The following is a 16,309-nucleotide window of genomic DNA, read 5'->3' as shown; positions in this document are numbered from 1 at the left end:
CCATTAAAAATAAAAACATAATTTTTGGTACTTCCGCAAAATTTGTAAAACTAGACTGTAAAAAAATCGAAAAGTCGGATATCAAATATGATATTGTCACGTTGTAGAGGAGGAAAAGCGGAAATGTGACATTTATGCTAAATTATCTGATCAAATATATCAACAAAATAAACTATTTTTCGAAATTTCGTTTTTCTTTCAGATATCTCCGGAAAAAATAAAAATATTTGAAATTTTAAGACGGTATATTATTATATCCAAATAGCGCAATATTCTGTATCTCTTACTATTTTTGAGATTCTCATATTTACACACGAATTTGTGGCACAATCTATTTCTTGTTATAAATTTAGTATTTCGGATATTCTCCCTGTTTATAAGAACCCTGTTAACTTCCAAAGTCAGAATTTAGGTGTTGATAGGTCTGATGGTTTAAAACCCCATTTACAAGAATCCCCAAATTGTATTCCATTCCCGTAATTTCAAAATGTTAACCTACAGACTGATAAGTTCTTTGACCGTTAAAAAACAAAATAAAAGCTTCAAATCCCTCTCAAAGTCTTATACGATGATAGATTACTACTTACCTGAATCCTGCTAGAACCAGTCACCCAAACCCATTGTTCGTCGCCGGGTTTAAGTCCCTTTACGTTGATTTTCTCGGACGTTATTTCCTGTCCGCGTCCACTGTCATCCATTAAAGGGACTTTACTATGGAAAAACTCCACTTGGGATTCGCCAGCCAGGAAATTGTATTCTCTCGTTCTGTCCACGTTACGTTTCTCCCTTTTGCTTGTAGGATCGGGACCGTCTGGACCACGTGGAGGGAACTTGTTCCTGTTCCATTCTAGGTGGACCAATAAACGGGACAGATCGTCGCGAAACCCTTCGGTTCGGACTTCGTTTTGGAAGTGATAGGAAAAGTCCGTTTTTCTGATGTAACTATCACGAATCTCGGATATGATGGTTCTGAAAATTGAAGATTTATTTTCTAAGCAAATGGGTTACAAGATTAATTTAAGTAAAGTTTTTTGTTCTTTATAAGGTTTACTTTCCATTATTATTTCTACCTAGTGTTCATTTAATCCTTCCTTACAATTCCATGGGAATATTTTTCATACAATCGAAATTATGGGAACATTACTAGGGACGTAAAACAACAAGGCTTAAAAACAAGAAATTAACATTATAAAAGAGTTTTACAAAGAATATCACGCATTTTTTTATAATTTTACAAAAAAATGAGACCTAACTAGGAAAAGTAAGAAACATGATGTTAATTTCTAGTTGTTATTTATATATTTTTTGTTGGCAATTTCTGTTGCCTTTTATTAAATCTTGTAGTAAGTAATTTTGCGTTTCTTAGCACTGCCAATGGGTTGAATCTTCAGTCAATCATTTTGTAGTTCGATGAAAAGTCCAGTCATCTTGGAAACATATAAATAAATGGCTTCAAAACTTATTTTTTTAGAATCCTTCATTGAAAAGCTATTCTGGTTTGTCAGCTCCCAACATATATCTTAAAGTTAGCATAAACAAGGTGATTTATAAACTGTTTAATGGTTCGTGTGTGGTGTTTAAGGTGTTTTATAAATTTTAAAAAATCTTATTTGGATTGTTTTTAACTCCACTAGTATAACCCATGACCATGTTCAAGGATTTCTACAGAAAGAAATGGTACGCCACTGCGTTTTTCATAAAATGCCTAGTCCTGAATTCCTCATCTACCCAGCAACAATTTGGAAAGAAAGACCTTTCCGAGTAAAAAAATAAAAATCATGATGATTTAGGTATCTGGAACTCAATGATTAAAATATCAAATCTGTTTAATATTCGATAGAAATTTTATTTAAAAAAAAACGGAACGACACTGCTTATTCCATACGATTTAAGGATACGACCAAAAGTTTTTTATATCTACAAAAATATATATAATACAGGGTGTTAGAGTTTGAATATTTAAGTACATTTCTCAAAATATTCAAACTTTAACACCCTGTATCAGCGTAATGAAACAACTATGGACCCTAGTTTATTATAGCAAACCTAAGTTACTCTATGTCCCAGGAGAAGTGGCAGTGGCGACATTTGGAATTGACGTATGTTTTAGAATAGTTTTCACAGGATCTTACTTAAAATTTTAAAAAAGTTATAGTTTTTAATTTTTTAAGGTCATACGGTGCATGGTAAAGAAAAAGTTTAAAGATGAAAAAATTTAAGACCTCTAACTTGAGGCGTTCTTGCGATATTCTAAAAAAAACAACGAAAAACTAGTGTCAACAATAACGACCTCTAGCAGCCAAACGGTACAATTTAGCCCTGCTCGCTCAACGTCACGTTATAGCCCCATTAGTTAGCTTTTCTGTAGATGAGTTTATAGAGAAGGTATCAAATAGGCGATTTATAGACGATTTTTTGGAAAAAAACACGAAATTTTCATTCAAATTTGAAATTTTTGGGCCTACTATACTAACAGCGGCCACATTGGATTTTAATCAGTCAAAGTGACCTTTTGTCCTAATTTCAAACTAAGGAACACGAATCTGAAGCCCATTTTGCTCTAAGTGGCACGGTTTCGGAGATGACGGAAATTATGGCAATTTTGACAATTTTTGGGGCGTGGCTCAAAAAACTCTCTTTAATAATATGAATGGCATTTCGACAATTGACACCACGTCTACCATTAACCTAAAACTATCTAGGAAGTCAAAGACAATTTTCAAAACTAAAAAATTTTTGAAAATAATTGTTGGATTACCCCCTTGTGAAATAAACTTTGACGCCCTCTGGCGGCCAAACGGTACAACTTAGCTTGGTCCAGTCAACGTCACATAATATTACGTGATACTGTGATACAACGGCCCATTCATTAGCTTTTTTTTCTCATATGGTATATCTATACAGAATATTTTAAATAAGTGACTTATGCAGAATTTTTTGAAAAATTGCACAAAAACTGTCTGCGTGGATTACTGTACTGGGGGTAACCGCCGTCATTTTGGTACTATTCAATTAAAACTTAGTACGATAAATTTTGACATTTGGGAATATGATTTTGCTGTCAAAATGACATAACAAAAATAATTGTATTTGTAATATCAAAATTACAAAAAATACAACTACACAAAATAAAAACTAAATCAATAAATTCAAATTACAGATGGAAAAAGTTTAAGAAAACTGTAAACGTCAAAAAATTATAGTTAATCATTTTAATGTCAACATTGACAAATTTAAAACTTGTAAATAATATACGTTGATATCAAATTTTCATATCGCTCATTTCACATGAAATAGAATAGGAACGACAATTATTACGTCACTGCCACATGCTCTTTACTGTCTAAAGCACTATTAATCTCTGAAATACGACACATTTATCGTGAAATACCCTGTATATTTTAAAATGTAACAGATTGAGAAACAAAAAATATATGTTACATGTGCCTATGCTCTTCTACTCATTTTTCTTATATTAATACACTACATTTTGAAATATACAGACAATGTCTTAAAATACTCTCAAATGCCATAAATATCTCAAAAGGCCTCGTAATACCTCGTAATGCCTTGTAATACCTCACAATCACAAATCGTAATAATGGGAAAGTGCCTCATAATACCTCGAGTGTGTACACCAAATTACTTCGGCAATCTACCCCTCGGGGCTTCCTGTATATACTTGCATTTTCCTATTCTACGTCGACATGTAGACATATTTTTTATATGTTTTTTGAAAAACTGCTGCTGAAATTTCGTAAAATTTGACATTTTCAATCCCCCATAAGGTCAGAAAGTTAAGTTTTTTAAATGGAACATACCTATTTTTATTATTTTATCTTATTCCCAGATCAACATTAAGGTAAGTTGTTATTAGATTTACTTTACTTTTATTTACTTTGATATTTCAGGAAATAATAAAAAAATAAATGGTTTTAGATCCCAAATAGTCATAAATTGTTTTTTATTTTCTTTAAATTAATTCTTAAAAGTAAATTATGACTCTTTTAGAAATACACATAATCTATGATTAAATCTGAAGATGTTTATGGATATAGATAGGGTAATTCATTACAAAAAATTGACTATGGCAATTTCAAAAATATGAATTTTTGGATCTGAATTTTAAACAGCTTTTATAATTAGTGTAGTTCTTATTCATTAGTGTATGAAGTTTATTAATTTGATAACTATGCCTTTCAAAGGTGCCACACAAAATGTTTCTATACCAACAGAATCCAAAAATGTAAAAAATATTCAGGGTGTCTCATTTAAAATAAGCAAGTTTAGATGTCAACTTGCTTATTTTAAATGAGACACATGAGAATGTTAATAAACAACTTATTATGTTGCAAAAAAACTTACCTATATACATAGTGAGCCAAAAATATCTCGGTTATAAGAACGAAAAACACACAACACAGAATCCGTACCGTGTAGCTGGGATTTAGCTGATTGCCTGACACTTTAATGTTTTTAGGATTAATTTTGTTATCTCTGGAGATTTGCGTTGACGACATGGCGCTATTTGGGTAATTCACATTTCGAGTTTCTCCACAGTTAATTAAATTAACTGGTTAGAAAAATATAAAGTATAAAAATAAATAAACCGGATTCACTCAGTTACCTGAATAGGAAACAATATAAAGTTTGATCAATATAATATATTTTTTAAATAGAAAAATGATTGGCACGCACATCTGTGCCGGAAATAATCGTATATTATTGAATTGCCTGAAAGTTAGAAGGAAAACTTTTTTAATAACTTATAAAGTTTTGTAATTTAGGAAACAATTAAATTTTTAAATAAAATTTTATTTTAGGGTCTGACTGTAGAAAGTTAGAAACTACACGTAGTTTGCAACTAATTCAGTATATGCAATAAAGTTTGATAGTAATTATTCCTGGATATGCTTCTATATTTGAGTTTAATGAATATATGATTCTAAAGTAAATTTAGGTTAATAACAACTACACGACCACAACAGACTCACTGAATTTATTACGATGAAAACCGTCGCGATTTCAAGCTGGAGAGCTCCTGCGGGAGATCGGGAACAGACTGAAGTGGCAAAACGCGTTTAAATGCGAAACTCCAGAAAAGTTCCGGGAGTTCTTGGCGGCGTTTGGGGGTGGCGCCTCCGCGATAAGCCGACTTCTTCATTAACTCCATTGAAAACTTAATAAAAACTTTTCAGAAACGATACACGATCTATAATATAAATTCACTTGCAGGTTTATCGGTTTTACACAACGGCCCAGCTGTCAGAACGTTGAGAATAATCGATCTTTCATTTAAGGTTGAAAATAAGCCAAGTAAAAGAAGGAAGTTTCTGCCAGAAGTTACAGTTTGGAGTTTTTTTATTAAATTCAGCGCGTTTATGAAAGAAGAGCGATCGTGCGGAGTTTAATATCACAGCAAGATGTTTCTTTGGATGTTTCATTAACTCCTACAAGTGTTTTACAGAGTGGACCATAACTAATGGGACATAGAGTTACAGCACATTGCTGACATCAAAATAATATCATTTAGCTAAATTGTCCTATACCGAAAGTTAATATTAAGAAAGATACAGGGGGTGTGAATTTTGAAATGTTTTTTTGATTTCTTATCGTATCATCAAGATATTTTCATATAAATTTCTGAAAATTTGTATAAAGGGGTTTTGACAGCCGGTAAATACGATGCTTTTATCAATTTTGCAGTAGCTGATAGGGGATGCTACCTGCAACCATTTTAGCTGCTTAAAAAAACCTAAATTTTTTTTTACTTCAAAATATTATTCTGATATGTTTTCTATGTAAAAAAGGTATACTAGTTCTAAATTTTTCCACCGTTTTTGAGATATTTCATGTTTTAATATTATTATAATACTGATATAGCTAATAAGGTTAAAGTAAAGTGCATTTACGTAATTCATACAAATCCTTTTAAAATAGAAAATAAATGAAACCATAATTTTTACCGTCTAATAAAACCCACTTATACACCTTTTCAGTAATTTTATTTATATCAAAAGACCTAAATGATATGATAAAAAATCAAGAACAAAATTTTAACTTTCACACCCTGTATCTTCCTTCCTTCCTTCCTTGTTTTTTCTCTCCCATTAAAGTTGGATTCACCCTGTATCTTTCTTAATATTAACTTTCGGTATAGATAAATCGTATTAATTTGATATCAGGAATTTGCTGTAGCTCTAATACGGAGTTGGCAAAACTAAGCAGATATCAAATTTTATGATACGAGTATCCAGAAGAATACTAGTTAACTGCAAGTGCCAAAGCCCATAGTCATAATCGTAAATAAATGAAACGGAAATTTATACACCCATTTGAAAATAGTTTCCACAAGTGTGGAAAGTGATATTTTCGGGGAAGGCACTTTACGCACGTGATAGAAACATCATTTTTTCGACGACTTACTTTGAAAGTACCTCATGTACGCTTCCATTTAGAAGCAGAAAGGGGTTATTTGCCGCGCGCGAGCAGAAAGAGAGATTTTCTGCTCTAGAGCGTTTTCGCTTTCTACTAACAATCTACTCACCAACTTTTTTCGGCGTTTCCATAACAACGCTTGACATACCTGTTTGAAATAACCACATTCCGTCAAAGTGATTTATCGGTGACAATGAGTTCGAGCGACGAAAATGATGTGAGTTGTCCTTCTAATCCACCCCACAGCAGTCGTCGAAAAAATATCGTCTATATTTCGAGCCAAAAGTACTTTTGCCGCTTTTACATGATTGCAGCGTTCGGCTTCGCCTCAAGCTGCAAATTTCATGTGCAAGCGGCAAATACAGGTTTTTCTTTTTTTTTTTTATATATATACTTTCCGCTCTTAATATAGAATATACTATTTTGTACGAGCCTTTTCAATAATTGAAAATAACGACAATTGAAAATAAAAGATAAATTAAAATTGAAAAAGTAATTTTTAATAATAGTGAATTTAACAATATTTTTCTTTTATACATGTTCATATAACTAAAATTATAACCGCACATTATAAATATTACAAGGTAATATTTATATTTTAACCAAAATAAACAGTTCCGCCAGTTCCGTAAACACGTGGTTATTACCGTAAATGATAAGTCAACTGTCAAAGTTGTATTCTGTCATTGACATTGAAGTTACCTTGGCATGATCACTTCCAAGTCCACTTTTTTTTTTTGGTTTTACGGCCTTCAGCTCGACTATTCGGCAATTCCAAGTCCACTTCAAATTTGACAGTTCTCTATTTACAATGACATGGTAAATCTGTACAATTTTAGGTTAGATACATGTAAATACATCAGCAATATCAGCATTTAAAGTGGGATTGTCGTCGTATAAGTAATATCTAGTTAATCTAATACAAATTTTATGTTTAAAAGACAAAAATCCTTGAAAAATTCACAAATTGTAGTAAACAAAACATTGTTCTAACCTAGGAATTGGTCATTTTGCTTCTTACATCTGCTTGACGCACTTTGGTCAAATTGGAATTATTTTTAATGTAAATATCACAATAGACGTCCATATGTCAAGCTTGCCAATTTCATAACAAAGGACTTTGAAGTGAATGTAAATTAAACAAAACGATTAAACTGATTAAATAAACGATTTTCAAAGATACAGAATATAGGCGTCGTCACAGTTCGAGTCTAATGTCACTTAACTCAACTTCAATTAATCTAAAGCTGGCGCCCTCTATTTTCATTATCACAATAGAAATGACTGTCATAAAAACAGAAGTCTCAAAAACAATGAATAAAAAAATATAGCAGGAAGGAGCAATACAATCAAAGAGGGAAACAAAAATGGGGGACAGTATGGCGCCGTAAACTGTCAGAAAATCAGTGACGTTAATCAATCTGCTGTTGCCCACTATTCACAAATCCACTCGTCAATAACAATTCCACTAATTTAAGTTTGCAAAAATTAATCTTTAACGGACCGAAAAGCAAAACAAACAAAAACAACAAATCTTTGCGGTTTTTAGCTAACTTCACATACCACCAAATATAAACAAAACTGTTTTACGACTAACTTCGGAAGTTTCATTCAATTGCGCAGTAGGTGAATGTGGGGGACACAGATGGCGACTTCCGTCCCGGGTCTCTTAATGCACAAATGGGGGATTTGCTACCTCATGATACTTGTTCTTTTGGTTCGAAGCTCAAAAATGACTCTTCGTTTTTATGATGCGGTTTTTATTATCATAATAGAAAGGTTTCCATTATCTGATAATGAAAACAAAGATACCATTTTAATATAACTGTTAATAAAATTGTTGTACATTTGGCATTGTTCATTTGGTAGATTTTCCGTTCCTTCAAAAGGCATTTACGAAAATTATACCTGCTAATTCCACCGTTTACCACAATCGGTGTAACTTTTAAGGATCTGGTTCATTACGGTTGAATGAATTTTAGAACGCGATTGGTATTCCTATTCCTCATATGTCTTTGATATTCATTGTTGAAATGTTTTATAATATCGGCATACTCTCCCTCCATCTCGCAAACAGAACATATTCCAATATCCATTTTAATTTAACAGGTCAATCTCATAAGGTAGCTAAACTGAAGAACAAACCGACAAACCGTCAAACATAAACTAATTTTTTATGCTATGATTCTAAATTTTAATGGAAAACCTGTCAAAAGTCACTTTTTTCTTAATTTACCGACAGAACTTCTCGATCCATAAATCATAAACCGGGTACATATATTCGGTATATGGGTACAATTTCAGAACGGCAATAGTAGTTACCAAAAACAATTTTCGAACGCTCTAGGTTAAGGTATCTAGGTATCTACCGGTAGAAAGTAGAATATTCGTAAATGCCTAAAATGACTTCTAAATTTGAAGTAAACTGGTAAAACCCTTAACTTGTTTACGTAGGACAACATCATTTTATACTGCACTTTGCGACTAAGACAGTTAATTCCGACACACCGGCTTTGTCAATACATCAGGTTATTTACGTATATTACACGTAGTAATAAGTATTTCTTAATTAATCAAAATGCTCTGAAAATTAACAACCAAACGACGATGCTAACCTAATTTTGTCCTACGTCTTTACTATAAAACAGCTGATGATGACAGTTTGATAAAACCCCAAATTTTTATGGGTTAAGTTAGGTTAGGTAGTTGTTTGTGTTACTGGTTTTAGTTTTAGCTTAACGACATTGTTCTTTCTTTTACATTTTGTTGTATTACATCGTGCAAAATGCATACATTTTGTAAAGAATTGCCTAAAATAGTAAGTACACGTGACTACACATTGGGTGGCTCATAAAAACTGATGTTCCATTCGAAGCTGGTTTGTCTCAAAGCATATGATGTTAAAGGCTGTTTTGTGATATTCTATGACCTCTGTACAAGTCAAATACTATGAAAAACGCTAAATACAATATATTATCAAATATTTTGGTTGGTTGGTGGTTTGGTGGTTTTAAAAATCCGATTCGACTCGTATTTTTAAAACCACTCTTGCTCATGCTATTTGTTAAAACAAATTACTTAGAAACTCGTTTTTCCGAATTTTTACGGAAAAATTAAATGCACTAGGGATATTACCCCCGATTATTTTAGAAAACCAATTGTACCTTCTGGAGGCACTTTTTTGTGCACTTCAAGAAAATAGTCTAGTTTTCACCTCCGACGTTTCGTTTTTTAGATACCATCATCAACTTCAATTTTGCAAATACGAACCTAAACTTTTTATTTCGTTTTTGATTAGCTACAGACCTTAGGAAACTAATTATGTGTCACTCTTGTCAAACAAGTATACCTAGTGTATTACGTACTTGGTACTTTAAGTTTTTTAAATAAATTAAGCAATTGAAATTGATATGTTGTCATAATGAGTAGATAATTTAGTTTTATTTAATTTAATAATTAGGTTCATTGCTCCTTCGAAAAAAAAGAGCGAGTTTCTTAGTAATTTTCATTTATTAAAAAAAAAATGTTTTTGGTTAATTATTTATTTTTCAGATACTCACATGTTTGAATTCGACATTGAGTTTTGATGAAACAGCTTAAATTTTATTTTTAGTGTTAAAAAGAGCAAAACCTAAATCTCAAATCATATCAATCTAAATTATCTATTCATTATGACAACATATGAATTCCAAATGCAATTTTTTAAAAAAGAACAAGTACCTAAGTACACTAGGTATAATTTTTTGACAGGTGTGGCACATCATTAGTTTTGGGAGGTCTGTAGCTACTAAAAAATGAAATAAAAAGTTTAGGTCCGTATTTGAAAAATCGAAGTTGATGATGGTATCTAAAAAACGAAACGTCCGAGCTGAAAACTACAACTATTTTCTTAAAGAGCTTAAAAAAGTGCCTCCAGAAGGTGCCATTGATTTTCCAAAATAATCAATAATAAAGTGGTAAAAAAATAAAATAAAAATTTGACTTTTTCGGTTTTTGTCGGATATTTCCGGAAGTAATGAAATTTTTTTGAATTTTTTTTTACCAAATTATTTAGCACAAAAGTGCGTAACTTTGCCTCCTTACCAAAAGTAACAAAAACTTAACCAAAGCTCTATCAACTATAGTTTCTAAGATAGCAATGCTAATGCCTCGAATTTGTAACACCCTGTATAACAACTATGGTCCAGGGCACTAATGGGAGCGATGCACGTCATCAGTGAGTTTGACGTTTTGAAAATGCATTCGTATTGCTTAGCGATTAGTTTCGACCTGTTGCGTTCTCTTTCTAACACGCGCTTATTAACTGAACGCAATTCTGACACAAACGTGACCTTCTCGATCTCGACGTTTAACGAGTTGTGTGCGTTGTTGCCAGATTGATAGTTGACCGTTTCCTGTTTTTGTTTTTGTTGTTTGTGACTTGTCTAAAAACTGCTTACAGAGAGAGACAAAAAAAACTCAATATTGACTAATATTGTTATTCAAAATTCTCTGTTAAAAAACTGTGTCAACTTCTATATAAGAAGTAAATAAAAACAAAATTTATGTAAAGTTCGTGTTTTAATGAAAAAACTAAACATTTGGCAACGAGGCGCGTTAAACGTCAATGACGTGCATCGGCCGATATATTGCCTTCTACTATAGGAGTTTGACACTAGTATCACTGTGCTATATTAGTTATTAGCGGGTAATTCCAAGTGTGCACGGTAAAGAACAAAGGGTAGTTCAGTGAAAAACGTATGCTACGTGCAAATTTTTAATAATCCCTAGTGAACCGGTTTCGGCCCTTTAGGCCATCATCAGCACTCTAATTCGTCAGATTGAGGCCGATCCACCGGAGATTACCACTCAACCAGCCACCAGACACATGTCCAGGGCCGAAGGACAGGACTCAATACGTCCACAACACTCCAAACGCAACACCCAACACAGTTTGACTCAATCAAAGATTGCACAACACAGTACGTCACAGTATGTTTGTTAAAATTAGATTAAAATGTTAAAACTTTTAAAAAATTTTAAAATGTTAAAAAATGGGTTAAAACGGTTTTCGGAATAAATTAGAAATTAAAACATTAAAAACTAAATGATAAAACGTTAAAAGTCAAAATTAAAATTAGACCTAAGGGACGGTTTTAAAAATTTTCAAATAAAATAAAAGACGTCCGACCCTTGGTCAAATTTTTAATTTTAATTTTGACTTTTAACGTTTTATTGTAATATGGAGCCATACTCTTTGGGTGAGTATATGAATTTTATCGGCCCCACCAGTGCATGCTCATGAAGTGTAATTCAATGTTTTGTTGTAATGTTCGATTTTAAGGTATATTATATAATTGACGATTACATACTAAATTTCAGTGTAACGCGGTTTTATTGATTGATTTTTAATGATTTGTATTGTATTAATTTTTAAATTTTAGTGTGCATTTGCACTTTAATTCTGTATGATCTGTTTCAAACTTTGTGTACTTACGCAAATATGTTTTGGAATAAATGCCTTTTTGATCTTTGACCTTTGATCATTTAGTTTTTAATGTTTTAATTTCTCATTTATTCCGAAAACCGTTCTAACCCATTTTATAACATTTTAAAATTTTTTAAAAGTTTTAACATTTTAATCTAATTTTAACAAACATACTGTGACGTATCTGTGTTGTGCAATCTTGGATTGAGTCAAACTGTGTTGGGTATTGCGTTTGGAGTGTTGTGGACGTATTGAGTCCTGTCCTTCGGCCCTGGACATGTGTCTGGTGGCTGGTTGAGTGGTGATCTCCGGTGGATCGGCCTCAATCTGACGAAATAGAGTGCTGATGATGGCCTAAAGAGCCGAAACCGGTTCACTAAGGATTATTAAAAATTTGCACGTAGCATACGTTTTTCACTGAACTACCCTATATTAGTTATAACTAGACTTGCCATATTCATCAAAAAACCCTCAAATTCTTTCAGTTTTTTTTTATACGCTAGTCAATATGCTATATCCTAAACACCTTGTATCATCTGTAAATCTATATTTTCAGGAATTGCACGCCCATCTCAATGGATCTTTAAGCGAGTCAACTTTGCAACAGCTGGGATGCGACGAAACATTAATATCCGAGTATCGAAACAAAAACACCGATTTAGATCGTACTTTTCGTAAATTTCGTATTGCTCACGAACTGACCAGCAATACCGAAAACGTGTATTTGACGACCAAAAACGTGATCAAAGAGTTTGCTGAAGATAACGTGATCTATTTGGAATTAAGAACCACTCCAAGATCAGGGCCTCTTATGTCTGAAAAAGATTATGTTAACGCTGTAATAATGGCTATAAACGATGCAAAGAGCGATCATGACATAATGGTTAAGTTAATTTTGTCTATAGACAGAAGAAAATCGTATAAAGAGCAAAAGTCATTGTTAGACTTAATAATCCGGTATAGAAATCAATATCCTGATTTGGTGAGAGGGGTTGATTTGAGCGGAGATCCCAACAAAGGATGTTTTCATGTGGATATTTTTAGAATAGCTAAAAATGCCAAACTTTACCTTAGTGAGTTGCATTATTAAAAACTCCTTTGCATAGAAAGTTTTAAATGGAATTTACAGCAATACACTGTGCAGAAGTACTAAACACAGACGAAAGCAAAGCAATGATCTACTTGAAGCCTGATCGTCTGGGACACTGTACATTCTTACATCCTAAGTATGGTGGAAATGTGACCTTGTGGAACCTTTACAAAGAGTCCAGAATACCCGTAGGTAATTTCTGGTATCCCTAACAAAATTTAACTTTTTTTACAATTACTTGCAACTATTGCAGAATGCTGCTTGACATCCAATGTGGTATGTTTGACATCAAAATCGTATGAAGAGCATCACTTCAAGGAATGGATACAGGAAGGTCTGCCATGTTGTCTTGGGGTAATATATCAATTAAAGTGATAAGTAAATTCCATATTCATATTTAGCAAGGGCTTTAATAAGTATGACCTTTTGATGTTACAAAAAGGTTAATAATAATTGCAGATTAGTGAAGATCCTATATAAGGAATAATAAAGTGAATGTAAAGTCATAAAAGCTTTATTATATCCATTAAATGAATCTATTTAGCTGCGTTCAATATTCGGTCTTTGTCATGTTTTGTTCGTATAATTTGAAAACCAACTATTTAAGTTTTCTTAAACTAGCAGCGTAAACATTAATTAACTCATCTGTTTATTGCAGACTGATGATAAGGGAATCTTTGATACCACCTTATCGAGGGAATATCTTATTGCTCATACATATTACAATTTAAGTAAGCTAGAGTTATGGAAATTGTCACGAAATGCCATCGATTATTCATTTGCGACGCATGAAGAAAAAATCGAATTGAGGGAAAAGCTGGACCTATGGAAGGAGAGGCATAGTCTCGATATCAATGAAGAATTAGGATAAAGTAAAACATTTTTGAATGTACTCGTATAATTAAATATTTTTTTCACAAACTGCTTGTTGACAAATTTATTCAATACATGCCTCTGTATATTGCCACGTTTATGGGTCGTAGTGAGGGATGGCAGTGAAACAACTCTTGCCACAGGTAAGTATCGTTCTTTATGAAAATAAATGAACAATTGATAAAATGAGGTTTATATTCGGACATCCAGATTAGAAGGGTCTTTATAATACCGTGCTAGACGGTGTGATCATGGGTTTCAAGGGGAAGGAGTGTGTTACAGCTACACCGTGAAGGCAGCTTCAAGAACAGTGTTTGTTCTTATACGGTGTGACCAAATAACAGAGTAGTCAACTGATAGGGTTAAGGGTTCCAACGGTCACTTCAAGTTGCGAGAGAAACTCTTCTCTTTTCAGCCTGCGATCCTAGAAAGGTAGCGACTGTTGCTCGCCGACCGACCTAGAGACCAGTGACCACCCCTTGGGGAGGACTTCAGAGTTCGGTGATTTAGTCGATATATGGTGATCTTTTATATTCGTCAGCAACCTCATTATTAAGCTAACCTTATTGCTGACTATATGCAATCCTTCAGGGTACTAAAAACACACCGTCAAGTTTTACACCTGTAGTTCCAAAATAACATGGTCTTAAAAACTTAAGCAATACAAAGTGTTCTAAGTGACTTTAGTGGTTTCAAAGTGATTTCTAGCGTTCTTAAGTTTGTTGAGTTTCTTCAACGTCTCACTTATCTAGAAGAACCCCGTAAAGTGTAACCATAGACACTTTAAGTGGCAGGAAGACGTAATACTTAAGATGACGTACGTATTTAAGAATTTTGTGTTTATGTTAAAATTGACTTTAAGTTCGTTTTAAGTTTACCTTACACGGTATACGCTATTTCAAATATTGTCACGTTGAGGGGGAAGAACACACAGGTTTCCACAGGTAACCCACTTTTATTAGAATGTAGTGACTTAGTGGCTAGACGGTAATCTTACCCCCAGATTGGACGAGAGAGACACGTTGAGAACCTAACAAAGGGAGGTAAGTAGGTACGGAAACTTATGCTGCTCGCCCACACTATTTCCTTTGCTAGGGCTGATACTCGGGTGTGGCACTTGGTCATCTACTGCTCCACGTTGCGTTGCACAATAGGCGTACCCAGACTAACCCAGAGATCAGTCAGTGACCTCCCTCTGGGAAAGACCCCAAAGTTCGGTCATCTGTACGTGCTTTTGGTGCAGTATTTATACCCACATTATGACCCCAATTCGCCAATCTTGTTTACACAGACATTGTACTGGGGGAGACGGGGGCAACTTAGGGTAACGGCACCTAGTGTAATCTTTATGTTACATGCCCCTCCCCTAGAAAGTGTTCGCCCCGAACACTAAAACTTTCCTTTTTTCATATGAATCTTAAAATTAACCGATGTTCAAAAGGAAGGGAATGACACGCAGTCTTCTCCACAATACTTTATTACGACCTTCAAAAGGTAAGGCCTGCTCTACTAGTTTCGGACATATAAATGGCCATCAGATCAACAGGGCCTCTGATGATGGTGGGCACACCTGCCTGAATGATCAGCTTAACCATCCATCAACTTCCTTTTTTAAGTCCCTCACCTTTTAATGCTTCCTAATCCCTCGTAAACACTCCCAGCACCCCATCTTTCAACATCCCCTCCTTCACTAGCGTGTTGGTCGGTGTTTGCACTTTCTGCGGGGTTTAAAATCTTATTTGAGCCCTTGGCTACCCCCTTTTTGCTCATTGCGTTGTCCACCCGCCACATGTTTGTTGGTTAGTGCATTGTTTATTTCTGGTTTTAACTTTACATCTTGTTGTATTAATGGTTGCAGCTTTAACCTTTTATTGTTAATCTTTGATTGATTTGTGGGTTGCAGAACTGCCCACCTGTTGTCACCTAGGTTATTGATTTTATTGTAATCCCCTCTTAAACGTTCCCCCTGCCTTTGTATTAACGGCTTATCACTGCGGTTTTTTCAATGTTTTTTAAAAAATCACCATTTTGTTTCCTGTTCGATCGCCGCTGCCGTGGATGGTGGATTGGTTTTTAAATTTATCTTTTTTCCATAGGGTCTAACCCAGCCCTTAAAATGGGTCTAATTTTAATTTTAAGTATTTGTGTTTAAATTTAAATAGGATGTAGTGTCAGTTTTTTCTTTTTTTTTCTCCATTCAGGTAATTATTCAATTTTTTAAAACCCTTTTAATTTATACTACACGTGTTAAATTTTTTTATAGCTTTATTCCCACTTTTAACAACCTTAAATTCACAAACCTTTACAACATGGGTCTCACTGTCTCCCCCTTTCTAGAAAGACATTAATTGTCGAGTTGAGGTAGGTTTTTCCCGTTTGTTAAACACCTGTTACGCATAAGTAGAGTAAGTTATTCTTGTAGCTCCTGAAGATGGCCATTT

The 16,309-nt window shown here is 33.6% G+C and overlaps 2 protein-coding genes and 1 long non-coding RNA gene across 5 annotated transcripts in view; 1 reads left to right on the top strand and 2 right to left on the bottom strand.

Annotated features, from left to right (window-relative positions):
* Positions 1-5,078, bottom strand: part of LOC145725097 (uncharacterized) — a 40,027-nt gene extending 34,949 nt beyond the window's left edge. Inside the window, exons 1-3 of one of the 2 annotated variants that reach the window (XM_081973695.1) lie at positions 4,995-5,078; positions 4,366-4,627; positions 588-969 (exon numbers count right to left, since the gene is read on the bottom strand). In XM_081973695.1, the coding sequence (XP_081829821.1) occupies positions 588-969; positions 4,366-4,520 (537 nt within the window). In that variant the 5' untranslated portion in view covers positions 4,521-4,627; positions 4,995-5,078. The remainder of the gene's footprint in view (positions 1-587; positions 970-4,365; positions 4,628-4,994) is intronic. The other variant, XM_081973697.1, reaches the window with a different exon arrangement.
* A 4,022-nt stretch (positions 5,079-9,100) lies between these two features.
* Positions 9,101-13,916, top strand: Ada (adenosine deaminase-like protein). The gene is made up of 5 exons (XM_081973712.1): positions 9,101-9,256; positions 12,462-12,978; positions 13,035-13,187; positions 13,249-13,349; positions 13,654-13,916. Exons 1-5 carry the CDS (start codon positions 9,224-9,226, stop codon positions 13,864-13,866), a joined length of 1,017 nt encoding a protein of 338 aa, XP_081829838.1. The 5' UTR covers positions 9,101-9,223; the 3' UTR covers positions 13,867-13,916.
* A 1,413-nt stretch (positions 13,917-15,329) lies between these two features.
* LOC145725107 (uncharacterized) lies at positions 15,330-15,689 on the bottom strand. Of its 2 annotated transcripts, none has more exons than XR_014177168.1 (2): positions 15,493-15,689; positions 15,330-15,442 (listed from the first exon to the last, which is right to left on the bottom strand). It is a non-coding gene; the product is annotated as an uncharacterized LOC145725107 (long non-coding RNA). The 2 variants fall into 2 exon arrangements; XR_014177169.1 differs by having other exon boundaries at positions 15,330-15,438.
* Between the last annotated feature and the right edge of the window lie 620 nt (positions 15,690-16,309).

Source organism: Ips typographus, linkage group LG2 (genome assembly GCF_016097725.1).
Source record: "Ips typographus isolate SLU linkage group LG2, UJ_Ityp_2.0, whole genome shotgun sequence".
NCBI lineage: Eukaryota > Metazoa > Arthropoda > Insecta > Coleoptera > Curculionidae > Ips > Ips typographus.
This window is presented reverse-complemented; position numbering and strand designations above follow the sequence as displayed.

What these genes read in the sequence shown, in the direction of transcription:
- Ada (XM_081973712.1), top strand. Translation starts at nt 9,224, where the DNA reads ATGCATACATTTTGTAAAGAATTGCCTAAAATA. An exon ending in GTAAAGAATTGCCTAAAATA is followed by an intron (nt 9,257 to 12,461) that starts GTAAGTACACGT and finishes CTATATTTTCAG; the next exon opens with GAATTGCACGCCCATCTCAA. An exon ending in AGAGTCCAGAATACCCGTAG is followed by an intron (nt 13,188 to 13,248) that starts GTAATTTCTGGT and finishes CAACTATTGCAG; the next exon opens with AATGCTGCTTGACATCCAAT.